Source organism: Doryrhamphus excisus, linkage group LG8, assembly GCF_037039965.1.
Source record: "Doryrhamphus excisus strain RoL-2023G ecotype Guam linkage group LG8, RoL_Dexc_Guam_v1.1, whole genome shotgun sequence".
NCBI lineage: Eukaryota > Metazoa > Chordata > Actinopteri > Syngnathiformes > Syngnathidae > Doryrhamphus > Doryrhamphus excisus.
In genome coordinates this window covers 6177763-6205682 of record NC_136364.1, presented here as the reverse complement: position 1 = coordinate 6205682, position 27920 = coordinate 6177763, and the positions used below count along the sequence as shown (strand labels likewise).

Genomic DNA, 27920 nt, shown 5'->3' with positions numbered 1-27920 from the left:
TTTGTGAGCTTGTGACGTGCAATTCTCTGCCAAAACTCTAAGGGGCAGTGTTTTACCCAGAGGATGTAACAACAACTCTTTGACTAGCTATTTAGTTTCCTGTGTAGCAGTAGTACTGAACAACACCGACTAAGGAGACATCCTATGGATGCTAGTGCATGTTAAGTCACTAGCTAGCAATTCATTAGACAACAATTAAGGCTTGTCAGTAAGGATCATTCATAATGCCGCCTACAGAGAACAAAATCACAAATACTTCAACTTGCTGATATAGTTCATCTTCAAACAGCTAAAATAATACATAAGGCTAAAAATAAGCAATTAGCTAAAAATGTCATCCAATACTTCTCTACAAGAGAGGAGAAATATGATCTCAGGGAAGAAGTACATTTGAAACACTTCTATGCTAGGACTACGTTAGCATTAGCATAGCATTACAGTATATGGAATCAAACTATGGAATGGATTGAGTAAGGAAATCAAACAATGCACAACGATGAGCCAATTCAAGAAACAATACAAGCAGTTGATGTTTGCTAAATACAAGGATGAAGAGTCTTGAACCAGTCATGATGTGCTATATATATCACTATATTGACACTTACTATGGTACCCATTATGGCATTGGATGCTCATATCACCGAGTACTTTGGTACGGGACAAAAAAAAAGTAAAAACTAAAAAAAAAATTAATAAAAATTAATAAAATTAATTAATAAATAAAAGAAATTTGCTAAATACAAGGATGAAGAGTCTTGAACCAGTCATGATATGCTATATATATCACTATATTGACACTTACTATGGTACCCATTATGGCATTGGATGCTCATATCACCAAGTACTTTGGTACGGGACAAAAATGGAAAACAAAAATGAAAAAAACATTAAAAAAAAAAATAAAAATTAATAAAATAAATTAATAAATAAAATAAATTTGAGAAATACAAGAAGAACAGTCTTGAACCAGTCATGATGTGCTATATCTATCACTATATTGACACTTACTATGGTACCCATTATGGCATTGGATGCTCATATCACCGAGTACTTTGGTACGGGACAAAAATTTAAAAAACATTTTAAAACTAAACAAAATTTATAAAAATGAATAAAATAAATGAATTGTAATCTGATGCATGTTCAAATGAAATAAAACCATTACCATTTTAACATCATTACTCCCAGTACATGCTGTAACTATATGAAAGCGTGAAAGCACAACTTGGTGACTGACCTCCATTATTTCTAATAAGGCCTCAGTGACGGTCTCCAAGGAGGAAAGGGCAAAGGTTTCTCTTTCGTATGATCCTGGGGAGAAGGATCGGTCTCTGTAGCTGGAGCGGAAGGCAATGACAGCTGCCGACTTGACTTTGCTGATGCCGAAAAGCAGGTAGAACTTGGGCAAGGAGAATTCTGTCAGGCTCAACCGCAGAACCTGTTTAGTCTCCTCTGAAACGGGTGTAAAACAGAAACGCAGTTAACGCCAAGTACATCGATTGAAATAAATATCTACGGCTGCGGCCCAGATTTCAATCCTCACCACTGAAGTTAAGCTGTGAGCAAGTGCAGAGGGAATGAATGATGTTGATGACCAAGCCGTGGGTAGAGGCCCTGAGGGATAGCGGCCCGGTAGCGACCAGCAGGGTAACCACGTGGAATAGGTATGGCAGATGGGCGGCGACATCGAGCGAGTTGTTGAACGACAGCATGAGCATGTAGCGTGCCAAAATGGCAATGTCGTCCCACATCAGGTGCTGCTCCAGCGTCGGTGTTGGCGACAAGCAGGTCTTGTCTATGATCTTACACATTCGACTGATGACCTGTCAGGGAACAAGGAAGAGGACTGTCATTCAAACATCCTTGTCAAGGTCATTTCTCCTATTAACCAGAAATGTTGCAACTTTATGCTAAACCCCTATAAAAACATATATTCATACAAATGTCTTATAGTTAGCGAGCAACCAACTGTTTGATTAATACAAATAATAACAAATTACAAGTCATTTAGGATGTATTTGAAAAGTAAAGCAGAATCTCCTGACGGTCGACGCCAAATACGCACACTAAGTTGACGATTGCTTGAGTCAACACTGATTGCTCTGATGAAACGGTCTACACAATGGCCCCCTTTTACGGCAACGCTGGCGTCTGCAATAAAAGGAGCCAGGGCCTGGGCTTACTATTGTGTCTGTGTGTGTGTGTGTGTTGTTTATCCCAGTCGTAAGCCCCATTGATGCAGCGCGTACACAGATGAAGAGTTTTTCCCCCAAGACGTGGAAGATTTCATTTGGACTTATTTCTTCAAAGAAGTAAGTATTTATTTACAGACTAATTCAATGCCGTGCATATAAAATACTGTATTATTACGTCAACAGGAGGATAATATGCTGCAATGTCAACGTGAGGATAGTCCTATACGATAACCTCAACATGACTATAATACTGTATGATAATATAACCAGATCAACAGAACAGTAGTACTGTATGATTATGTCAGCATGAGGGTAAAACTGCATGATTTTTGAGCCCATAAAAATGTTTAAATGAACTACAAACGGTGACATGAACTCGTGCATTAAGAAGCATTTAATATGGGGCCATATTGTAAGAAGTATTTTGATCATTTTTCATGGACTAAAAGGTAATGGTTTGATATCATTTGAACATGCATCAGATTCCAATTGAGTGCATCCCATAATCAGTTCCCAGTTCCACATGTCCAAAAGGAGTAGGAAGAAGCAAAGCTTATTAAATCCTACCCCTCCATCTGGTACTTCTACAATCAGTAACTGATACATTTGTTCACTTCCTGCTTTCCTAATATAATTGAAGTTATTTATTTCTTTATTTAATTAATTTTTGTATTTTTTAAATTAATTTTTTGATTTTTTTAAATACATTTTTTATTTTTTTTTTTTTTTTTTAAATAATTGAAAAAAAATTAAAATACATTTTTTAAACAATTTTTTGTTTTTATTTTTTTAAAATAATTTTTAAAAATTTTAATTTTTTTCATTAGAACATGCATCAGATTCCAATTGAGTGCATCCCATAATCAGTTCCCAGTTCCACATGTCCAAAAGGAGTAGGAAGAAGCAAAGCTTATTAAATCCTACCCCTCCATCTGGTACTTTTACAATCACTAACTGTTACATTTGTTCACTTCCTGCTTTCCATAATACAGTTTATGGTCTTTTTTTTTTATAATGTTATGATAATAATATGACTATCCAATGCCATAATGGGTACCATAGTAAGTGTCAATATAGTGATATATATAGCACATATGACATCATGAAAAGGTATTTGGTGCCAGACCGGGTTTAACCTCACCTTACTGGAGACCAGTTTAACATTCCCTGATGCCAAAGCCACTGCAGTATCAGCCATGACCTCAGCCTTGATGGAGCCCAGGCCTCCCGTGGCGCTGGTCTTGATGAAACTGTCCAAGACCACGTCCAACAGATCTGTTATCTAAGGAGAAAGCATTTCCAAAGATAACTAAATACCTGAAGTCGAAATACATATTAGAACCGCTACAAGTTGTCGGTGTGGCGGACTCACCTGACCCAAGCTGCCCCAGATCTTGGCTTGAATGGAGGGATACATCTGCTTTTCGTTGATGGTCATGGTGATGAGCTTGTCCAAAATGGCGGTGACGCGCTGGCGCTTGGCGTCGTCATTGTGCTTACAAAAGCGAACCAGGTTTAGCAGCCAGGGCGTCATGTACTCCAAGCACAGATGCTTCAGCTCGATACCTGCACAACAACAAATCATTATGTACGCGCTATAGCGGCATCAAGTGCGGAACGGTGCGCCGTGATCACGCTTTGGTACGTGGCTTGGTTTGGAGGTCAAGGTTTGGGTCATTGCGGGTAGAGTTCAAAAAATATTTTGGGAAAAAGAATAAAATAAATAATAATAGTGGTAGTGTTACTGTTGTTATTATTATTATATTGTTCTATAATAATCCATCCATCCATTTTCCTCCGCTTATCCGGGTCCGGCGTGCGGGGGCAGCAGTTTTAGTAGGGAAGCCCAGACTTCCCGGTCCCCGGCCACCTCCTCCAGCTCCACCGGGAGGACACCAAGGCGTTCCCAGGCCAGCTGTGAGACATAGTCCCTCCAGCGTGTCCTAGGTCTGCCCCGGGGCCCTTCCCCGGCTGGGCATGCCCGGAACACCTCACCAGGGAGGCGTCCGGGAGGCATCCGGACTAGATGCCCGAGCCACCTCAACTGACTCCTCTCCATGTGAGGGAGAAGCGGCTCTACTGTGAGCTCCTCACCCTATCTCTTAGGGTGAGTCCAGCTACCCTACGGAGGAAACTCATTTCAGCCGCCTGTATCCGCCATCTCGCTCTTTCGGTCATGACGCAAAGCTCATGACCATAGGTGAGGGTGGGAACATAGATGGGGGGGGTAAATTGAGAGCTTTGCCCTCCGGCTCAACTCTCTTTTCACCACGACGGTCCGGTACAGCGACCACATTACTGCCGAGGCTGCACCGATCCGTCTGTTGACCTCACGCTCCCACTTTCCCTCACTCGTGACCATTATTATACCCTGACGGCGATCCAGATCACCCCCAAAATTTCCAACGATTACTGAGGGTTTAGTTACAATCCATTTGGTAGTTTTGAACACAATTAAACACAAAATAAAAATAATAATTATTATTATAAAAAAATAATAAGAATAACTATAATAATAATAATAACAACAATGGCTATGGTTATGATTATTGTTATAATTATGATGATTATGATGATGGTGATGACTATTATTATTATTATCGATGATGATTATTATTATTAACTCTGCCAAGCACAGCAAGGATTTTAGATTTTTGTGTGTTTGGTTGTGTTCAAGGTAACCAAATGGATCGGAATTTTCAGGAAAGAGAAAAAAAAAAAGGAGAAAAAGAAGAAAGAAAAAGAAAGGAAATGAAGAAAGAAAAAAGGAGAGAAAAGAAAGAGAAAAAAAACATTTAGACAAAAATCCATAAATGTGCAGGACTATGAATGGCGAACGGTGAATGTGCCACGTTACGTCACATCAAGATGGCCGTCTGTAGGTGTCAGTGCTGCTAATGGTGTTGAGGGTGCTTACTGGATTTGCTGAAGCCGGAGATGCACTCTTCCAGGAACTCCAGTGTCAGATGCGGTTCGTTGGCCGCTAGCGTCTTACTGATGGACACGATGAAAAGAGTGTTGTTGGCCGGGATGCACAGGCCCGACGTCTCCAGCAGCTGGCCTTCTATCTTTAGGTTGAAGGTGCAGGTCAAGGCACACAGTAGATTATAAGCTGCAGACCTGAGCAAGGACGGAAAAGAGATTGTAGTGTTGCCAAAATACAGCAAAGGAGTGCTGTTCCTAAGGACGTGAGGTTGAACTGAATAAAGCTCAAGTTCATTTCAAACTTTTCAGTCCTAAATAAAGCAGAAAATACTGCAAAAACAGATCAACATATAATTTACACACAAAGTCTGCCAGAAAATAAGAAGATGTGGCAAGAGGGATCAGTGTTGCCAATTTAGCAACACTGGATTTTGCATATGTAGCTATTTTTTTCCTGGTCTGACTGGACAATTTTTGAAAGTTGATAGACATTGGGCACAATACCATTCAATTAATTTCCGGGATATTGTACTGTATATCTTTTGAAAAAATAGTCATGTGGTAATCATTGCTAAAAGGTTACTTTGAAACTGTTTCATCACAGATTGAGCAGCACTTCGAGATGTCAATCAGACTAAGAAAAACCTCTGGCTGATTACTATCAGAGTGTTTTTATAAGAGGGTCGTTGAAGAGAACGGCAACAGATCTGGAGGACTGACCTCAGACTGGGGTCAGAACTGCCGAGGTTGAGCAGGGCGATATTGAGCAGCGTTCCAGGAACGTCTTTGGGCCGGATCTTAGTGTGCTGGGGGATTGAGTCCGGCTGCGATAGCTCCCATCGCGTGCGAATGTGGATGATGGACTGAACGATGGCATCGCATTCCTGATGCATGAAGGTAAGAGGCGTGCCCTGGTTGGCCATGGTGAGGGTGAACTGGCTCTCGTCTACCAGACAGATCTCTTCGATCTCCGAGGCATAGTAGACATCGTTAAGGAAGACGGGTTGCCCGAGAACACGCGTTCGCTCAGCTGAGGTCACCTGCACCGCTGTCGAGCCGACCTGATAAGCACAAAGAAATGGTTTCTAAGTAATGGTTCCTAAGTAACGGTCACGTTGCCTTCACTGATGAAATAGCTCACCTTGATTGAAACCTTGGTGTCTTTGTGAGCCAGTTTCAGTGCGTTATGGAAGACTTTGAGGTCTTCCTCAAGAGTCAGCGTGGCAGCAGGCAGTTTCTGTTGGTCGGGTTCTACGTGCTCGGCAAGCTTAGCCGGAGAGTCGATGAACTGGAGCCGCTTGCTTCCCTTCAAGCCGGTCAGTAGCCGCTCGTGGTATTTAGTGTACTCTCTCACCCAAGTATTGCAGTTGTAGACGTAGACGGCCGCCACGTTCTCGTAGGCGAAACCGGGAAAGACCACAAACCACTTGGACAAAAAGTCAGTCTTGAAGCGGTTGCTGGGGCCCACGTGAGTCAAGTCCACGACAATCTCGTAGGGCTTGGCGTAGTACGGTTTCAGGGTGAGGAGTACATGATAGATAAGCAGGTCTCCGTTGATCTGGCCGGTTTTGAATCTACAGAAAACACAGAAAAACACGATTGTTGAACTTTGGTTTCGGTTTAGAGCATGTCACTGGGTACTCGCTATTCGTAGCGCGCTTGGGCGCCTTAACACCTAAAGACAGGCACGTGCTCTGATCCGTGAAGTTCGGAAGAGTTCCAGCGCCAATTCACCACAAAATCGTCTTTTTCTATTTGCGCAAGAATTTGCTCATAAGGGAAGTAAAAACGATATTTGGAGGTGGTGGCGACTGGAAGTACTGTCTGACAATGAATAGCGTTTCCACTACTAGGTCAAAGGGGGTTTTTGTTAAAATATTATTGGTGTAAAGTCATTATTTTACAAAAAGAAAATTTACAAAAGATTATTTCAGATTCAAATTAAAAATCACTGCAAAAATACGGAAAAAAGCAAAGACTGAAGGTTTTTTTTCGTGATATATAAATTCTTTCAAATATCAAAATGGCCCCTGCATCCTTTCATTTTTTAGTATGTGGCTTTCAGTGAAAAACACCCCAGCACGAACAGACACAAATATGCGCTTGTTTGCACACAAAACCAGCATCAATGTAGAGTTAGGTGGTGTAAATAAGAGAAATAGTCCAATGAAAAAAGGTAACCAGGTTAGGTGAAATGTATTTTTAAATTATTTCTGTTGTGATCTGGCATGATACAAAAAAAATAATTATTAGGATGCAAATTGACAGGGAAACACTGGCCGAGTATTTAACAAATATAAAGATAGGTCTCTTTTTTTGTTGGCAGATTCGTTTTACAAAAGTGAAGGATCCAAAACAACCGCAACTTAAAGGGTGTTCAAACCATTTGAAGAACACCAGCAGCACTTCTGCAACTCCACCAAGAACTCACAAAGGAAGTAAGTATTTTACACAATCTTGTGCAACACTCGAAAGTTTAGGCAATATCCTGAAATGTATACTTGAATTGACACTCATGGTAACTTTAAGCCCCGCAGCAAAAAAAAAAACCTTCTCTCTGTAATCTTTTGTCTTATTACAGAAAAGAATGGAAGGAACGAGAGCTCTGTGTTTGTTTCTCATGCCGTTACTCTGCGACACCAAAGCAAACCTTTCGCTTTTATCGATCGAGCCCAACCAAACTACAAACGGTCCTGAGCTTTTTGATGCGCTCAACAATGGCACGCGAGCATACTGCTGGGTTGATGCAGAGACGGGTCTGATTGCTGTAGGTACAGCAGCGGGTCTGATCGTGTGCCTGCTGGTCGCTACCGTGGCGTTAGCTTGCCAAGTCTGCCACATTCGGCGGCAGGTTTACGCTCCACGAAACTCCCACTCCAACATGTACTTGGTGAGCAGTACAGACTACTGGGACACTAACCCGCCGGAACTGGGAGGACTGGTCGGGCCTTGTGAAACCAGTGTCATGCTTGATGATGTGGGCGCAGACAACATGGCGGAGGAAGAAAAGCACCAGAAAGATGAGGGGGCTCAGGCGGGAACTGATCACGGGGCCTCTGCTGCAGGTTTGGATCTTGACGATAGGGACGGTCAGATGGTGAGTTCAAGCTCAAAAGACTCTTGTTTGGAAAACCCAAAAGATCTAGAGGACATGCCGCTTGTTGTGTGACACAGTCGACATAGTCTGGTAGTCTCCAGCATCTGGTAGTCTCCAGCATCAAACGCCACTGAAGGAGCAATTTGACAAGGCGTTTTGCACCAAGCGCCCTGTTAGTTTGGTCATACACGAAAACAGGAAGTGGAAGTTGGCGTCTATGATGTCATCAGTTTCTGACTAACAACTAACACAGTTAGGCTTCAAGTTTCAAACGATAAAAACGTGTTTTGTGTGCGGCTTACCGGAACAGATTCATGACGCTAACCTGCGGTTCTATTGTGTGTTATGTTCCATTGTTTTCTGATGAACTGTGGCTACGGCACTGGCATTTGAGGTCATTTTCTAACTGCCTATCAATGGATATTTCTTGTGTTTACAGGATTAACTTCATTAGAGGCGGCACACTTTTCATTTTTTATGTTTTAAATAAAAGTATTTGTAATTTGTGAGTGTGATTGTGTTTAAAATCAATGACTTCTTTAACTTGGAACGGTCTCCTTCAGAATGTCAATTATTATTGTCCTTTCCAAGGACACTAACAGTTCATATTTTTATGCTAGATCTACTGTAACAGATACATAACATACATACATAAGGTGTATTGTATTATAAGGAGTATAATAAGCAAAAAAAAGGCAAAACAGAATTTATTCTACTATTTCACCATATATATTTTTTAATCTTCTCCCCCAAATCCACCCAAGTCCTCATCTTCTGGATCTGAATTGAACAGCTGGGTCAACTTTGCCATCAAACATGCCGGGTTCCCCCTCATCATTAGCCACGTTTACATGAGGAGTTTTTCTCTTTCCGAATGACCTTTCCAAAAACAATGGTATACATGGAAAAAAATATTCCAATCTTGTCTACATTCCACTTGTTGGAATAACTCCGTATTGCCAGTTTTTCCTTCGTCCAGTCTTGAAATTTAGTTTGGATCAAAAACAAACTTTCCTCAGCAGTCCAGTGCCGATTGCTGGCCTCCATTTTTAAAAGTGAAGAACGTCTGGAGCTGCGTGTTACGTCATATCTCAGCATTCGCTGAAAGAACGCACCCGGGATCAATTTAAACAGGAAAAGATACAATTCAATCTTGCTAATATTTTATAATTAAACTCTGGACATTTTTTATATAGATATATATTTTTTTTATTAAAGTTTTAATCTAAATCTTTTTGTTTTTATGTTTATATAAGAAAAACCTGGACTTGTGAATGGTGTATAGAAGGGTTTAGATTCTGTTCCACAGATGGCGCTAATGCACACCAAAGCTGCTTGCCTTGCCTGCTTTCTTTTTAATTTTAATTAATTTTATTAAAATAGAATATATAAATACATATATTTAATTGAAGTTTTTATAAAAATAAAAAAAAAATATATTATTTATTTATTTATTTCTATTAATATATAAATTATATATATATATTTAGATTTTTTAATATTTGAATAAAAGTGTACTTGTGAATGGCGTATAGAAGGGTTTAGAATCTAAACCCTTCAGGGGTGGGCAAACTACGGCCCGGGGGCCACATCCGGCCCGCCAAGTGTTTGAATACGGCCCGCCCAATCTTTCCAAAGTATTTCATTTAAACTCAACATGCAACCTGGCATCATGGCCTGAGCCAACCTTTTGATGGTTTTATCAATTTTGTTTTTTGACATGGTCTGTTGTTTACAAAGTGCTCCTGAAAAAAAGGACAAATGCACATAATAATAATAATAATAATTATTATTATTATTAGATTATTATAATTATTATTAGAACTATTATGATTATTATAATTATTATATTAATGCTAATTATTATATTAATTATATATAATATTATTGTTATATTTGCATATTTTACATAATAATAATATAATAATTATTATTTTAATTTTATTGTAATTATTATAATATTTTATTATTTTTTTAAATATTTAAATATAAATATAAAATAATAAATAATAATAGCAGATTGCATGACAATTTTACAGATACAATAATACCAGGTGGACTGTTACATGTAAAATATATAGTCTGCCCACCCCCCCCCCCTAAATTTTGTCATATCAATGCGGCCCGCAAGTCAAAAAGTTTGCCCACCCCTGGTTTAGATTGTGTTCCACAGATGGCGCTAATGCACACCAAAGCTGCTTGCCAACCGCCAATAAACAACAGAAGAAGAAAAACACCCTGGGAATCCCATGATATATTCATTGGGATTGGCACTTTTCTTTGGGAATGAGGTGTATACAAAGGTTACATTCTTTCCCTTTCAGCAAATAAACCCAATGGAATTGGAATATTTGCGAGTTATATACCCTGCGAGTTCATTTGCTTGACTTGGTTTGGTTTTTCAGTAGTGGCGAAATCGGGGCAATGTTGTTTCATTAAGCGCATTTTCTGTACATTTTTACAGATTTTGGAACTCAGTGCACACATAAGGCGCAGCAGATTATAAGGTGTGTTGATTTTTGATCAAATTAGAGAAAACACAGTAAGTGCTTCACTATGTGTTAACGCAGTTGTAGATTTCATAGATTGCACTGGGATCAACTGTTTCACAACCGAGACTTCCTCAAAGTAAAAAAAAAAAAAAAAAGAAAGAAAAAAAAAAAGTCAAGTCTTCCCAAATTTGGACAGAAATGACTTTAAAAACGGTTGTTCCTGCTTTAAATGAAGAGGCATGCTGCCAAACGGGCATGATACCGTACCGCTACCACATACTCCATTGGTGAAAGACGCAGCTGAAGTGGTTGACAAGGACCCTAGGATCATTGGTAAGCAACTACTTTACAATTGACTGATTTTTGTTTTATGCTTTCAAAATTATAAATAAAAGGACTCACATATTAGTCTCAAAATGCAATGAATTGATGCACATGAACACATGACAAAAATGTTTCTAGCATGTTTCTGGCATGAATAGATTAAAAAAAAGGTTTATTAAAGATATCATTAAAATATATCAAAGTCTCAAAGTCAGTTTAGTTCATGTTATTGTTAAAGGTGATTTGGAAATAAGAGATTTAATATACATTTATTACACTAAGTGCCTATTTGATGGTTACTTTAAAGTCAATGGAAAATATGTCAAAAGTAAAAACAACTGCATTGATAATTTTTTGTTTTGCTCATCCATCGCCACTTTGGACTTCAAATTCTGTGACTTCTTCAGCCTCATGTTTAAAAAAATATATATTAATTCATAAATCATACTATTTTGTGGTTGAATGCTAAAGTACAAAAAAAAATAAGCACACAATATTTGAGCAAATCTAAGGTATGTTTGGCCTAAATTAAGCATTTTCAAGAAATAAAATGGTTAAATGAACAAAAATACAGGCCTTTATTGCAGGTTTAAATGATCTCGCGACATGCATCATAATAATAATAACATCGGCGAAAACTCATTACTTACATTACTTCCTGCCCAACCGCCACTCATTTTGCAGGAGTCTTATTTATGGCTTATTTTGTCTGATTATATCAACTATATTGGTTGACTCTCGTGTAAAGGTGACTATAGGGGTGTTAGTTAATGTCTAGAGGGCTTAAATAATGTGACAAGCCTTAACCTGCTTTTTCCTACTTCTTTCCGGACATGTGGAATTGGGAATCGTAACATGAAGCATTCAATAATAGTAAACTGAATGCATGTTCAAAATAAATGAAACCATAGCCAATTAACATGCTGTGATAAGCATTATATCTGAAATAAATTTCTATAATTCCAGGTGCTAAGACTGACTAAGAAGAAACGATGATCCTCCATTTTATAAGCTTAGTTTTGACACTGAAATCAAGCGGTGCAGTGACATCTCGCCATCTCGTCAGTACAACGCAAGTGACAACTAGTAAACGTTCTGTCCCAACAGTCACTTTCTATCGGTTAAATGAACTGCCTGACAGTACTACACAACCAATGGCGGTGGATCAAACCGAGAAGGAAAGCGACAAACTCTGGTCAACAACTCCTCGAACCCACGTTCTGATTTCCAGGAACATGTCAGATGGAGACTCAGCAGCAACAGCAACCAGCCTCACGAGTAACTCATCAGCAGAAATAGCCACAGACGCCATGACGGCGACTGTAGGTCCAGTGCTGGGAGGGTCTTCCCAAAACCAGGACACAGGACAGACTCTCCAATTCTCCACGACTAACATGGACTACAGATATTTGTCCACAGACTCAACTCTCAAAGCTGCCGCAAGCACAGTTTCGGCAACTCTTGAAAACAAACCGACTAATACGATCCTGTTTACGAGTAGTCATGCTCCACGTTTCACTGAGGGAACAACATCCATCCTCACCACAAAGGCAGATAATAAAATAAAACCCACTAAGGAAAAACCCGAGAAACCATTTGACAGTGAAGTAGTAGCAGGCCTAATAGGTTTGGCTTTGGCGCTGATGATAGTTAGCTTCTTGGTTATCTATATCAAGAAACGTAAACTGCAAAAACAGCACATAACGATGAACGACTGGGCAGGACCGACACCGTTTGTCAGCGGAGGAGCTGACAATGGACAAGTAGCACTGAGCTCATCGGGACAGATTTGTCTCACCACCTTCCTGCCTAAAAAACTCTCCAAAAAGATGTCCTTTCAACCGGAAATAAGGGAGGAGTCAGACGACATAAGATCAGTGTCTACTTTTGGACGACATCACGAGCCTGAGCAAACATAACAAAGGCTTATTACGTACGCAATAAAACAGAGTATGGAATGGACTGGTCAAAGAGGACAAGATCCAAGGGTCATGCAGTAGGAGTGTCCCGAGACGCCCAACTCATGAGAGACCATACACCAGAATGAAGAAAAGTATATAAGTATGATTTTTTGGGTTTTTTTATTTAACCCTGAGATGCACAAGTGGGTCAAAAATGACCCGGTTTTCTTGAAATATCTTTATAATGAAAACATTTTATCATTTCATATTCCAGGTATTCCTCAAAAAACATGTTTTTGATATCATGACATTCCCATTTTTGACTTACCTTTTATACATTTTAAGAAATTTATTTTTTGTGTTACTACCCCAACCTTTCATAAGTGGGTCAAAAATGACCCGGTCAGGTTGTTTTCTTCAAATATCTTCATAATGAAAATTTTTTATCATTTCATATTCCAGGTATTCCTCAAAAAACATGTTTTTGATATGATGACATTCACATTTTCAACTTATCTTTTATACATTTTAAGAAATTTATTTTTTGTGTTACTACCCCAACCTTCCATAAGTGGGTCAAATATGACCCGGTCAGGTTGTTTTCTTGAAATATCTTTGTAATGAAAATTTTTTATCATTTCATATTCCAGGTATTCCTCAAAAAACATGATTTTGATATCATGACATTCACATTTTTAACTTATCTTTTATACATTTTAAGAAATTTATTTTTTGTGTTACTACCCCAACCTTCCATAAGTGAGTCAAAAATGACCCGGTCAGGTTGTTTTCTTGACATATCTTTGTAATTAAATTTTTTTTATCAATTTATATTCCAGGTATTCCTCAAAAAACATGTTTTTGATATCATGCCATTCACATTTTTAACTTACCTTTTATACATTTTAAGAAATTTATTTTTTGTGTTACTACCTCAACCTTCCATAAGTGGGTCAAATATGACCTGGTCAGGTTGTTTTCTTGAAATATCTTTGTAATGAAAATTTTTTATCATTTCATATTCCAGGTATTCCTCAAAAAACATGATTTTGATATCATGACATTCACATTTTTAACTTATCTTTTATACATTTTAAGAAATTTATTTTTTGTGTTACTACCCCAACCTTCCATAAGTGAGTCAAAAATGACCCGGTCAGGTTGTTTTCTTGACATATCTTTGTAATTAAATTTTTTTTATCAATTTATATTCCAGGTATTCCTCAAAAAACATGTTTTTGATATCATGCCATTCACATTTTTAACTTACCTTTTATACATTTTAAGAAATTTATTTTTTGTGTTACTACCTCAACCTTCCATAAGTGGGTCAAATATGACCTGGTCAGGTTGTTTTCTTGAAATATCTTTGTAATGAAAATTTTTTATCATTTCATATTCCAGGTATTCCTCAAAAAACATGATTTTGATATCATGACATTCACATTTTTGACTTATCTTTTATACATTTTAAGAAATTTATTTTTTGTGTTACTACCCCAACCTTCCATAAGTGGGTCAAAAATGACCCGGTCAGGTTGTTTTCTTGAAATATCTTCGTAATAAAATTTTTTATCATTTCATATTCCAGGTATTCCTAAAAAAACATGTTTTTGCTATCATATCACATTTTTAACTTACCTTTTATACATTTTAGGAAATTTTAGTTTTTGTGTTACTACCCCAACCTTCCATAAGTGGGTCAAAAATGACCCGGTCAGGTTGTTTTCTTCAAATATCTTCATAATGAAAACATTTTCTCATTTCATATTCCAGGTATTCCTCAAAAACGTGTTTTTGATATCATGACATTCAAATTTTTAACTTATCTTTTATACATTTTAAGAAATTTATTTTTTGCGTTACTACCCCAACCTTCCATAAGTGAGTCAAATATGACCGGGTCAGGTTGTTTTCCTGAAATATCTTTGTAATGAAATTTTTTTTTATCATTTCATATTCCAGGTATTCCTCAAAAATCCTATTTTTGATATCATGCCATTCACTTTATCTTACCTTTTATACATTTTAAGAAATTTTAGTTTTTGTGTTACTACCCCAACCTTCCATAAGTGGGTCAAAAATGACCCGGTCAGGTTGTTTCCTTGAAATATCTTCATAATTAACATTTTTTATCATTTCATATTCCAGGTATTCTTCAAAAAACATGTTTTTGATATCATGCCATTCACATTTTTAACGTACTTTTTATACATTTTAAGACATTTTAGTTTTTGTGTTACTACCCCAACCTTGTTTTCTTGAAATATCTTTGTAATGAAAAATTGTTATTTCATATTCCAGGTATTCCTCAAAAACATATTTTTGATATCATGCACGTCTGCACGTTTAAGCCACGTTCCACAGATGGCCCCTACGCCACACATTGGACACTCAGGCATGTTTCACCAGGAAGCCAAGATGCTTCCAGGGAACAAAGAATTGCGGCCATGCGCCGGTCAGGTGTTGGGTTGCGTTGTGGAGGGGTTTATACAGGTTTTAGACCCACACTGGATGGTAGTGGTGATCCAACTCCTGCTTCATCTTTGCGGACTGCTTATGTTGAATTACGGAATAAATGCATGATACAAGAAACACTTTTGTCCAAAGACATGTTGCTCTAGTTTAGTTGCCAGGCATTCAAATGAACAAAACAATGATGGTCTCATGATTTGCCCGAATTGGAGATGTTTTACCATCCAAAGGATTCACTCTGTGTGGCCAGTACTTAGTACTCAATTGCTGTGTCAAGGTCATTTAAATGTAGAGTATATTTAAGGAATAATGATTTTTTCCGGTCTTACCTGCGAGCCACATAGTAGAATACTGGATTGCCAGTTTTTGACGTCCCTGCCTGGTAGAAAATGTTGAGGGTCTTTAAGGCTTTAAACTCCTCTTTCTCGTGCACCTGGTGTCTACAAGACAGAGAAGATTTATCAATCATTTCCCTGCAAGGTCATTTGTCAAATGAATGGTACCCATGTTTTATTGCAGGGGTTACCAAACTTTACCAACTCAGGGCTTGCTTGAAAATCTAAAAAAATTTGTCCGATAAACAGTACATAGAAGATTGCATTCTCAGAGCACTTAACTTATTATATTATTATTATTATTATAATAAAGACTCAGGATTGAAATGATCTTTGGTGTACACACAAGACAGAATTCATTCTCAATTTTTTTCCCACCACTACATACTACGTCAGGGGTGGGCAAACTACGGCCCGGGGGCCACATCTGGCCCGCCAAGTGTTTGAATACGGCCCGCCCAATCTTTCCAAAGTATTTCATTTAAACTCAACATACAACCTGGCATCATGGCCTGAGCCAACCTTTTGATGGTTTTATCAATTTCATTTTTTGACATGGTCTGTTGTTTACAAAGTGCTCCTGAAAAAAGGGACACAAGCACATAATAATAATAATAATAATAATAATAATAATAATAATAATAATAATAATAATAATAATAATAATAATAATAATTATTATTATTATTAGATTATTATAATAATTATTAGAACTATTATGATTATTATAATTATTATATTAATGCTAATTATTATATTATTATATATAATATTGTTATATTTGCATATTTTACATAATAATAATAATTATTATTATTTTAATTTTATTGTAATTATTATAATATTTAATTATTTTTAAAATATTTAAATATAAATATAAAATAATAAATAATAATTTTACAGATACAATAATACCAGGTGGACTGTTACGTGTAAAATATATAGTCTGCCCCCCCCCGCCCCCCCGGTAAATTTTGTCATATCAATGCGGCCCGCGAGTCAAAAAGTTTGCCCACCCCTGTACTACGTGCTCCTCCGTTAATGACCCCCTGGCACGATGACCAGAAAGCGACGTTCCAATCCTAAACTATATAAGGTTCCTAAAATATTGTCACAGGTCAATAATACTCAATATGTTATTACTTAGGCCTATAAATATATTTTTTTCATTGTGCAATAAATATTTTACAGTAAAAGTTATTTATTTTAATTATGATATTTGCAAAAACACATATTTTTAAATGACCTCTCATGGCCCACCTGCAGTACCACCACGGCCCACACTTGCCAATCACTGTGATATCTTGAATATCTTGAATATCTTCAATCTTACCTGGTCATGAATTCCTCAAATTTGGAACTGGTCAGGTTGAGGCTGGACCAGTGAGTGTCGGCCACGGGTTTGTGTTCAGGAGGCCCGAGATAGGCCAGCAAGGTTGCCATTTTGTCAAAAGGACGCCTGCCCACGGCCTTATGATCTCTGGAAAGGCAGTTAGCAAAGAGTCACATACATAGTCATCATACGCAGTAACTGCTGCGTGGTATTACTCATTGGTACTGCACATGCCAACCTGTTGCTGGAGAGGTACTGGCCAATCCTCTCCTGGTTGTTCCATAATAGTCGATGGAGGGCTAGCACGTTGCCGTCGCTGATGAAGGACAGACTGTGGTTTACGGAGTCACTCGGCGGAGAGTCCGATGCTATGTCCAAGAAAAAACTATGGGAACAAGGAAAGAAGACCACAATTACACAGAAAAGTGAAGCCAAAGTAGGCCTGCAGTTGTTCGCTAAAAGGAGCGCTAACCTAGTCATTTCCGTGGTTTTATGAGTGATCCAGCACAAAAGAATATTCTCAAAAAAACACTCCACATATGTCAAGGTTGTGACAAAAAAATTCAAACCAAAATAAAACCACGGATAACTTCAAATGTAGCATAGGGCCCTTTTAAGTGTGTAGAAAATATTTGGAGCATTAGCTTTGAGCTAACAAAATTGTCCAAGGAGCCAGAACATATAGTTAATACACACTATTTTATGCTTAGAATTTTCCTTGAATTATTTGTCTAATTTTATGTGTAAAAGTGTTATACTATCATCTGTATGTTCTCATATTCTTTTTTTCAGGAGCACTTTAAACATCACACCACATCAAACTATGTCACTTCATTTTATAGTTCATAAAAAAAAACAACAAAAGTAAGACATCCGACTTGCAAGTCAAGTTGCCAGTTTGTATGTTCAAAGTTAAAAAAGTTGAAATACATCATTGCTAAAATAATAGTTGAAATACAGTAAAGTCTCGTTATATCAATATTGTCGGGAATCTGAAAAAATATCGATATAACCGGACTGTCGATATATCCGATCCTGCGCCGAACTGCATTAAAAGTGGGCAATAATGCACTGCAAGCTGCAAATAAGCAGCTTAAATCAATCTTTGCTTAAGGATTTCAATACCAAAAAAGAACACGGCGAACGGCTGCTTCCAGTCAACTTTATTTTTCACACTTCCACCACCAGAGCACACACACCGATTCCCGCACTTCCTGGTTCACAGGTCATGCTCAACCCGCCCCACATGCCTGCAACAGAAGAACCAACTGCGTTTGTGGTTTCTCTCGTGTGTATAGATTCTATAAAAAGATATCTGAATACAACACAATTAAATACATGTATTTGTACGCTTGTGTCTTCGTTGGAATAGGTGTGAATGCTATGTCAGTTGGTTCTTCTGTTGCAGGCATGTGTTTGGCCAGCTATGTGGGGCGGGTTGAGCATGACCTGTGAACCAGGAAGAGCGGGAATCGGTGTGTGTGTTGTACTCTGGTGGTGGAAGTGTGAAAAATAAAGTTGACTGGAAGCAGCCGTTCGCCGTGTTCTTTTTTGGTATTGAAATCCTTAAGCAAAGATTGATTTAAGCTGCTTTTGTATCGATATAAGCAGACCAAATTGGCTGGCGGGAGATGAAAAGGGCATCGTAGTAACCGGATTATCATAATAACCGGGTATCGTACTAACGGAACTAATTATATCATAAAAGACTAGAAATTTGCCGGGAAATGAAAATAGTATCATAATAAGCAGTACTTCGATATAACCGATATCGATATAACAAGACTTTACTGTACTGAAATACCAGATTCAAACGCTTGGTGGGCCAAATGTGGCCCCCGGGCTGTAGTTTGCCCACCCCTGATGTAGCATAAAGCAGGGGTCCCCAACCGCCGGGCCGGGGACCGGTACCTGTCCGTGGTGCGTTTGCTACCGGGCCACACAGAAATAATCAATAATTTATTAAGGACTCAATAACGTCTCCCATCACACCAGGATGGAACCATCTCGTCTCAACGAAACTAGCTCAGACCTCCACTGATTCATCAGGTGAGTTATATTTCCCTGCACTTAATATTTGCTTTTAGCCCAGTCGTGTTATTTTTCTGCCACACATTGTCGGGCCGTGAAAAAAAAACCCAAATCACATCATCCGTGGTGCAAAAAAAAGGTTGTGGACCCCTGGTCTAAAGTGCCCATGTGGTTGCTAGCGTCAGCCATTTCTATGGTTATAACTACAGTCATCGATGGAGATACTCCATGGCTGTCGTTACCATGAGGGTCTCACCTTCGAGCTGAATCAAAGTTGCTCTTCACAAAATCATTGAAAGGCCTCATATGCTCCTCCTTGGTGAACAACACATGGTTGGCGATGCTCTGCAAAATCTACAAGAAAATACACAATTGACACGTTAATGAGGACAATAACAACAACTTTACCGAAAAAGCCACAATAGGCCACACTTTGCTGTGACTACAGATTGGTAATATCTCTTAAGAAAGGCTGCGTCCAAGTTCTCCATCTTGGATGTGTCCAGCTCCGTGGACTTCATTTCACGTGCTATGTTATTTTCCTTGGAAAGTGTCGGAATGTGTACATTTATGTGTATGGGAGATTAGCTTTGATAACGTCTGCCATTTTGTTGGAGAGAAATAAATATGAAGAAACTGTACTAAAGTATGTATTATTTCAATGTGAAATATAACACATAATTACTCTGAATGTATCGCTTATATATCTTTTATAGTCAATTAATTGATTTGACAACATGTTTTTTTATTTTTTTTTATTTAAAGTAATAGCATTGGAAGGGTGGTAATTCCTTTGGGTTGAACGCCATTTTGTCAATCTTTGATGTAAAACTGAAGCTAAATGTAAATTTCAAGGTACTCGACAACCAAAAGTACAAACATCACTTCATCCGTACCTTGGACATGAGTTTCAGACCTCGTTCTATCCTCGGCAAGGGTTTTTTCTCCAAGATTCCAGCCTCATAGGGGGATACGATAGCCGGATTGACAAAACGGAGAAACATGGCACTGCCCACCGCACCGATACTGTTCTGTGGGAACCTCTGACTCACGACCTGTGGGAAGGAATACGGGGAAAAAAAAAAGCAGGGCGAGTTGAAAAGTGAAAAACAGAAAAGAAATGTCACAAATAAAACAAAAAGGAGAAATTAGGGCAAGGGGGCCGAGATTTAGCAAAGAGCAGACCAACATGAATATGATAAAGGTCACAATGAAGCAATGATCAGAAATATCAGCGCAGTATCAATATTCCTAACGAGCAGAAGACCATAACGAGACAAATGCTGGCTTTATGTGAACAAACGGTGAGTAAAGATACAGAACATAGAATAATGTGCCCGAGATATTACACCTTTTGGAACAAATTTTGTCTGCCATCACCGCAAAATGTGACTTGGTACTTGGTACGGGGGAACCCTTGTTGGCGAGCACAGAGGAGTGAATTGGTCACTAGCGTTGTACGCATCTCAGGAGGGATCTACGGTATAGAGTAACAATGGCCTGTGTTTTCATATCTAATCCCATGGTATTAAACACCCAAAAGAAAAAATATCCCATGTGACTCAGGAGTCTTCAGGAAAGGAAAAAGTGATGTGAAATGTTCATTTATCCATTTTATCGTCATTTATATACATTAGAGCGGTTAGAATTCAATGCACTGAATTCAAGTAAAATCAATAAAGTGCAAAAAAAAAAAGTAAGTAAAGTGGAGCCTATTTAGCCGACGTTAGCGGTGGTGTACACCCAGAACTCCCAAATTGTAATGCTTGATAATTATCAATCAAGATCATAAAATGACTACATTTTATTTTAGTTCAGACACTTTCAAGATCTGACAAACTTACTTTCCTAGCGGGAAAACAACACTAAACATTCAATATCATCTGAGAAATGATGGCTTTGAATGAAAATGGGTCCATTTTGGGATGCAAATTGCACAGTGAGTGTTTTGTGTATTTCATTGACAACCAAACAATTGTGCTGTGGTGTCTGGGGGAAGGACAGGGAAATAAGACTGTGCTGCCCCTTTAAGGGACATGCAAGGGAGCTAGGCTTGTAAGGGGTGCTTAAAGGAAAAAAAAACACTTTAAATCTTTAAAAACTGTCACATATTATCAGGATATTTCCGATTGTTGAAGTCATATGAGTTAAGTCAACTGATGCAGCATGCAGATGAAATGCGAGGTTTATAAATCAGAATTATGACAATGTTGAGGAAAGAGTGAAAAGAGCAAAGATGAGTTCCGACAGTAAGAGAAGAATGAATGCCACGGCTTCCTGGAAAACGGAACTGAAAATGCATAAAATGGTGCCAATATTAGTACAGTGATTGTAATACAAGGTTGTACACTAGAGATGCAGCGATACAGGAAATGATGATTCAGTTATTTTCTGTACGTTTTGATCTCTTTGTTCTTTTGTTATGATATTTCAAATAAACATAAAAGCATGCTTTAGAACCCAGTTTTCAATGCCTAGATGCATCTTTTGTTGGCAGGATTACACAAAAAAATGGCACGACTCCTTCACTCCCGACACAATTTCTAAACCTTTGAAGTATAAAATGATAAAATGTAGCAAACATCAACTGCTTGTATTGTTTCATGAGCCAATTCAAGAAACAATACAAGCAGTTGATGTTTGCTAAATACAAGGATGAAGAGTCTTGAACCAGTCATGATGTGCTATATATATCACTATATTGACACTTACTATGGTACCCATTATGGCATTGGATGCTCATATCACCTCCTATTTCGGTACGGGACAAGAAATAAAACTAAAACAAAAACTACAAAAAAAATACTTAACTTATATTATGGAAAGCAGGAAGTGAACAAATGTAACAGTGATTGTAAAAGTACCAGATGGAGGGGTAGGATTTAATAAGCTTTGCTTCTTCCTATGGGATGCACTCAATTGGAATCTGATGCATGTTCTAATGAAAAAAATAAATTTTTTTTAAAAATATTTAAAAAATAAAAAAAATATTTTAAAAATGTATTTAAAAAATTTAAACATTATTTAAAAAAAATATATTTTAAAAATACAAAAATGAATGAAAAAATACAAAAATAAATTAAAAAAATACAACAATTAATTAAATAAAGAAATAAATAACTTCAATTATATTAGGAAAGCAGGAAGTGAACAAATGTAAGAGTTAGTGATTGTAAAAGTACCAGATGGAGGGGTAGGATTTAATAAGCTTTGCTTCTTCCTACTCCTTTTGGACATGTGGAACTGGGAACTGATTATGGGATGTACTCAATTGGAATCTGATGCATGTTCAAATGAAATGAAACCATTACCATTACCATTAGATACTCACCACTAATGAATGGTAAGATGGAATCTTTAGCCTCCTCACAGATTGTCTGTTGCAATTTTTCACCTTGCTGGAGATTTTAAGGCAAGTGACCAACAATCGTAAATTTGCGGGGTTGTGACAATAAACTCGTGTATGCGGAAGGGATCCACAAAGGATTATCGAGACGTTCAAATTTGACTTTGATGTCATACGACATCATTCAGCAGTGTTAGTCCCGACATGTTTTTAGATTTTAAATTGATAAATCTTGTCATCAATCGCTGCATCCATATTGTACAGAGTTGAAAATACAGAAAAGAATTGACAGCTTGAGAAGGACACCAAATAAAATCTTATTTTTTTAATGAAGACAATAAAACCAAGTGAGTAAAATGCAAAAAAAAATTGTTTTTTTTTGCTAGGGGGGAAAGTATCTGAGGGAAAATAGATTCTGCAAACTTACTGCTTTTTTGTTTTCCTTTTTTTCTTTTACAGTTGCCTTATTCAGTAGAGAGTGGCAAGTAGCCTACAGAACAGAGACGAGCACAATCATGGTCACGGCACCAGCTACACACGTGCACGCACACGCACACGCACACACAACCCTATCAATTCAGATTTAAACATAGCTCAGGTGTAGACTTTGTGTCAAGCACAGAAGAGGTGTCACACAGCTACTTGTTAATTGCTGCTTGGCTAAAGAAGCTTGCCATGCATACACTGGCATTGCTGGAATTAGCGTACTTTAGGGGGGAAAATTAAAAGGCCGTCAAAGGTAACTCAAAATGAGAATGGGGAAAAAAAAAGCAAAGATATAAAATAATCATATGTCCAAAAAAAACAAACTTTTTCATGGCCGTGGATGTTGCGCAAGTTACACTAGATCAGCGGCACATTGAATACCTCAACACGAGTGAGGAAGTGCCAAAACGTAGTGTAAAGGAGCAGCGCCGTGGTAAGGGCAAGAGTAGCAGCAGCTGAAAGTCGGTGAAATGCGTTATGATTGATGAATTACGATGCTTCCACTCATTAGGCTGTGATCACACCCGCTGCATTTGTTGTGGTGTCGGAATCATGGGCGTGGCTACAATGCAAACACAAGCCTCTATAGAAATACCTGTATGTGTTTAAGAATGGACCAACACATTTAAAGCTCTCCTTTCTCCTTCTGAGAGCTACTTTTACACAATGAAAATGGCCAAGCGCTAATGCCGCACCAATCTAAAGCTTTTTCAAGCGCCACCCCCGGTGAGATATTTTTGAGGCAGGTTTTGCAGGGGACTCCCACAAGGACAGGAAGTCCCACACGCGGCAGACGTGCTTGATCTGAATGATTCAGCGGGGGTGGAGCTGATCGGAACATATGTTGATGTAAAGTTGAAACATTGCTGCCAGTTATCAGCTTCTTCTTCTACAATCATTTGAACTAAAAGTCAAAGAACCTGGAGGCCTATTGTTGATCTTTATATAATCCTAATGGCATCAATGGTTAGAAAATGACTTCTTTAAAACATCCAATAGGACTTCAAGTTGACGTTTTTTCATGTGCTGGTGTGTCGGATGTGATCACAGCCTTGGATGAAATGTGTAGGTTCTGACTGCTCATACAAATGAGGGAACTTCTTGAGCACATCCTACGATGGGAAGGGTGTCTTCAGTGAGTCCAGTCTCAGGCGTAAGGTTGCAGTCAAAAAGGCAAGAAATATATGCACGCATGTACATGTGTACGGTTATTGACATGATGTCAACACTTGGATTCAACACCATGTAGAGCACAAAGAGTCATAGTCTAGATCAGCGATTCGGTACTGCAGGTGGGCCATGAGAGGTCATTAAAAAGATGATTCATTTTTGCAAATGTTATTTTGTAAAAATATTTATTGTAAAATATTTATTTACTTAAATAAATTATTTATTTAAAAAATATTTATAGCCCTAAGTAATAACCTATTGAGTGTTATTGACCTGTCACAATATTTTAGGAACCTTATATAATTTATGATTGGAACATAGCTCACTGGTCATCAAGCCAAGCAGCAGGTTCATGATGTCAAGGGAGTTGGGAGCACAGTCTCCTAGAAAAGCCTTAGTGCCTATGATGGTCCAGAAGATCTCCAGAAGATACATAAACTTGAATTTTGCCAATGAACTTTTGACGGTGTTTCTCTGACCAAATTAACCTCCGGAGGTGGGGGGGCAACCCTGGTGACCTGGCTGAAGGGTCTTCAGCCAGGTTTGGTTTGTTTTTCCATGTACTTACACTACCGCTCAAAAGTTTGGGATGACTTAGACATTTTTTTTTGTCCAGTCTGAGATCTGGCTTTTTCTTGGCAGTCCTGCCATGAAGTCCAGCATCCCGAAGTGGCCGCTTCACTGTTGATACTGACACTGGTGTTTGACGGCTACTATTTAGTACAGCTGCCAGGTCTTTGTCTTAAACTACACACTCTCAGATATTTGTGCAGCGTTTTTCTGTCCTTGTTAGACCCAGTTTGTGCTGCTCTCTGAAGGGAGTAGTTAACAGCATGGTAAGAGATTTTTAGATGGCTTTTCTACTCATCTATTAGCCTTATAAAATGATGAACTTGGATTAGCAGCCATACCAGGAGATTGATGCAGAGGACTGACAGTTGTTGATAGTAGGCCTCTATGCAAAAATATACATCCTTCTTTCTAAATCATCTCATTCATTTTATTTGTTTGTGAAATGGAAAAAAAATGTTTGAAATGCATGAAAATGTCTTGAAATTTGAAAATGAAGAAATTTGCAAGTGATCCCAAACTTTTGAGCGGTCGTGTATCTATCCTTGATTTACAGTATAGCCTTTATTTAATGTTTTTTTTACATTCTGTGTCTCCGTTCAAATAAACCTAACATAAAAGGTGGCCCCGGCACAATGGAGAAGCACAAATGGCCGAGTTTGTGTTGATGTCAAAATGAAGCATCGAAAGTCTGATGGAGCGGAATAAAGCTACACACTTTACTGTCAAAGAAAACAATTACTTACATACAAAAAAAAATGCACTTTGTCGAGCCTTCATGTGACATCAGCTGTTATTTTGTTCTAACATTCGATATTTACGTCCTTTCGCTTTTCTGATCATATTTCATAATGTTTGATGTGTTTAATGTTGTGAACAGAATATTCCAAGTGAGCCAATAAAAAGTGAGATGCAGGCCGCAAATGGCCCCCAGGCCACAGGTTGACACCTCTGCCATATAGTCGATTAGAGGGGGTTATGTACTGTATGTGTTTGACTTGGATATATGTGAACAGGTTGTACCATCCAGTGTCACGCCTGTCTTCGTCTTCACTAGCTTCATAATAAAAGAATTGAAATACAATTATGCACAACTGTACACTAATACGCACACATATTTTCTTGCAAATGCTAGTTTTGACCGCAACCTTACCCCCGTACTAGTCTCTCTAGTAACTGGACTTCAGTGGACCTCATCTAAGCAGTTTTTGCCATCATTAAAAGCAAATGACAATAGGTTTAATACATACTTTCATCATACTTTCATGATACCGTTTCATTACTAAAACAGTCAAATCATGTCAAGTGCAGCCAGTCGGTCATTTTTAGATCTACATTAGACTTTGATTAATGCTAGGCTGATTAATGATTAATGCTAATGCTCTAGCCAAGATTACAAATCAAATGTTCACTTAGTTTTACTATCTCGCTCTGTGACGTTTGCTGCACTGTGAAGATGACAAATTCCTAGATGAGTCAAAACTGGCAAACGGCTATCATGATGGCAAAAATCAAGAACATAAGGCCCTTATTGTTTCATGTAAAGCTTCAATTGCTTGCCTTGTGGGACAAAAGCTTAATTGGGGTATAATCATGAAGAAGGAAAAGAGGCTGCAGATCAGCTCAAGAGAAGCTGTAGAGAACGGAAAGCTAGGTGCCTGAAACGTAGGAGTGACGCTGACAGGTCAGAGCTGGGTTAGAATGTATGGGGGCGTGACGTTTGGGGGTCTACCTGGTAGAGACAGTGGCAGACGCTGCGAAGCTGTGGAGGGAACTCGCTGGATGAGCCGGTGATGGCATGGAAGAAGCGTTCGGTGATCTGCAGCAGGTTTCTCTGGTTTTCTTCTAAGTTCTCATCTTGTTCCAGCCTGGGAGGTAAGAAAGGGGCGGGGGGTGGGATGGGGGGGCATTAACAACCGTCTTGACTTGACTTTCAGGTTGGCATAGGGTCCCATGGAGATTAAGGACTGCAGTAACGTAGCTGGAGAATGTTTTGATACCTAACCAAGTCGGCTGTGGTACCTGTGTCTGGTTTTCAATTGGAAAAAAGCACATGAGTCGGTGAGTGTGTTTTGAAGCGCCGCTCATGTGGATAGAGAGGACAAATGTGTGTTTTTGTGGATGTCACCCAACTGGGGCTGAATGATTAAGGGGGTTTGCAGATCAGATGAACTCGGAACTCACCACACACTTGTAGAAAAGTAGGAAAAAGCACCAGACCTAAGGGGGTTCATACCTTGTGGGGTCCACCTCAAAGCTGATGTGGTCTGGGGTGGTGATGACCCCTTTTAATAAAGGATCCAGCAACTTCTGCAGGTATGCTGCTCCATAGACCTAGCATACAAACACAATAAATAGCGGTAATATCGCAGTGAAAATATTTTTTATTACAGTTCTATTTCTGAATATAAATGACCTCCCACCAATAGAAGTTCCAAACCAATCAGCACTATGAATGCCACAGTCAGGCTGTGCTGTTTAATGGATGATACCATATACCGAACTGAGGGTAGAGTGATTTTATAGGTTACGTTCATAGCACAAATGTATCTAAGTGGGTCAAAAATGACCCGGTCAGGTTGTTTTCTTGAAATATCTTTGTAATTAAATATTGTTATCATCTCATATTCCAGGTATTCCTCAAAAATCATATTTTTGATATCATGCCATTGACATTTTTAACTTACCTTTATGCAACACACAATGGATCCTCCCATTTTCTATTGTTGTACGGGGTCATTTTCTTTTTCAAAGATGTAAAAAAGTGAAAAATGAAGATGTTTCTAACATGAAATCATTCTTGTGTGGTCCTAAATATAATACTAAATATCATACAAGTGATTATTCCTAACCAAAATGGCAAAATTGTCATAAAAAGGCATTGATTGTAGTATGGGTGATTTTGGAGCCACTTATGGAAGAGTGGAGGGTCCAGTCACTCGTGCATCTAAGGGGTAAAGGTTCTCTCTAAGACATGTGGTCTGGAGTTTTTGTGTTTCCCTACCTTAAAGCAAAAGGTCATTATTTTGCTGGCCAAGCTGTTTCCCCTGAAGAGGGTCTGCATGGAGTCCGCAAGCTCCACCTCTTTGGAGAACATGTTCCACAGCAGCTGGTAAAGGAGGTGACGAGAGTCGAACAGCGTCACCAGGACCCGGGCCAGCTCATCCTTGAAATAGAAATGAATACAGGTCAGAATAATAGCAGTGCATAAAAGGCAAAATACCAAAAAATAGCTTTTAT

The 27920-nt window shown here is 38.4% G+C and overlaps 1 protein-coding gene and 1 long non-coding RNA gene across 4 annotated transcripts in view; one reads left to right on the top strand and one right to left on the bottom strand.

Annotated features, from left to right (window-relative positions):
• nf1a (neurofibromin 1a) overlaps positions 1–27920 on the bottom strand; it is a 61072-nt gene that overhangs the window by 10849 nt on the left and 22303 nt on the right. For 2 of the 3 annotated variants that reach the window (XM_058080478.2, XM_058080479.2), the window contains exons 27-42: positions 27685–27846; positions 26917–27014; positions 26413–26548; positions 22882–22944; positions 20005–20163; positions 19365–19462; positions 17316–17462; positions 17078–17224; positions 15739–15849; positions 6262–6694; positions 5841–6181; positions 5113–5315; positions 3568–3761; positions 3337–3477; positions 1544–1823; positions 1238–1452 (exon numbers count right to left, since the gene is read on the bottom strand). In XM_058080478.2, coding sequence (XP_057936461.2) covers positions 1238–1452; positions 1544–1823; positions 3337–3477; positions 3568–3761; positions 5113–5315; positions 5841–6181; positions 6262–6694; positions 15739–15849; positions 17078–17224; positions 17316–17462; positions 19365–19462; positions 20005–20163; positions 22882–22944; positions 26413–26548; positions 26917–27014; positions 27685–27846 — 2928 coding nt within the window. The remainder of the gene's footprint in view (positions 1–1237; positions 1453–1543; positions 1824–3336; positions 3478–3567; positions 3762–5112; positions 5316–5840; positions 6182–6261; positions 6695–15738; positions 15850–17077; positions 17225–17315; positions 17463–19364; positions 19463–20004; positions 20164–22881; positions 22945–26412; positions 26549–26916; positions 27015–27684; positions 27847–27920) is intronic. The other variant, XM_058080480.2, reaches the window with a different exon arrangement.
• On the top strand, positions 2216–8719 carry LOC144899642 (uncharacterized). The gene is made up of 3 exons (XR_013627946.1): positions 2216–2312; positions 7447–7558; positions 7702–8719. It is a non-coding gene; the product is annotated as an uncharacterized LOC144899642 (long non-coding RNA).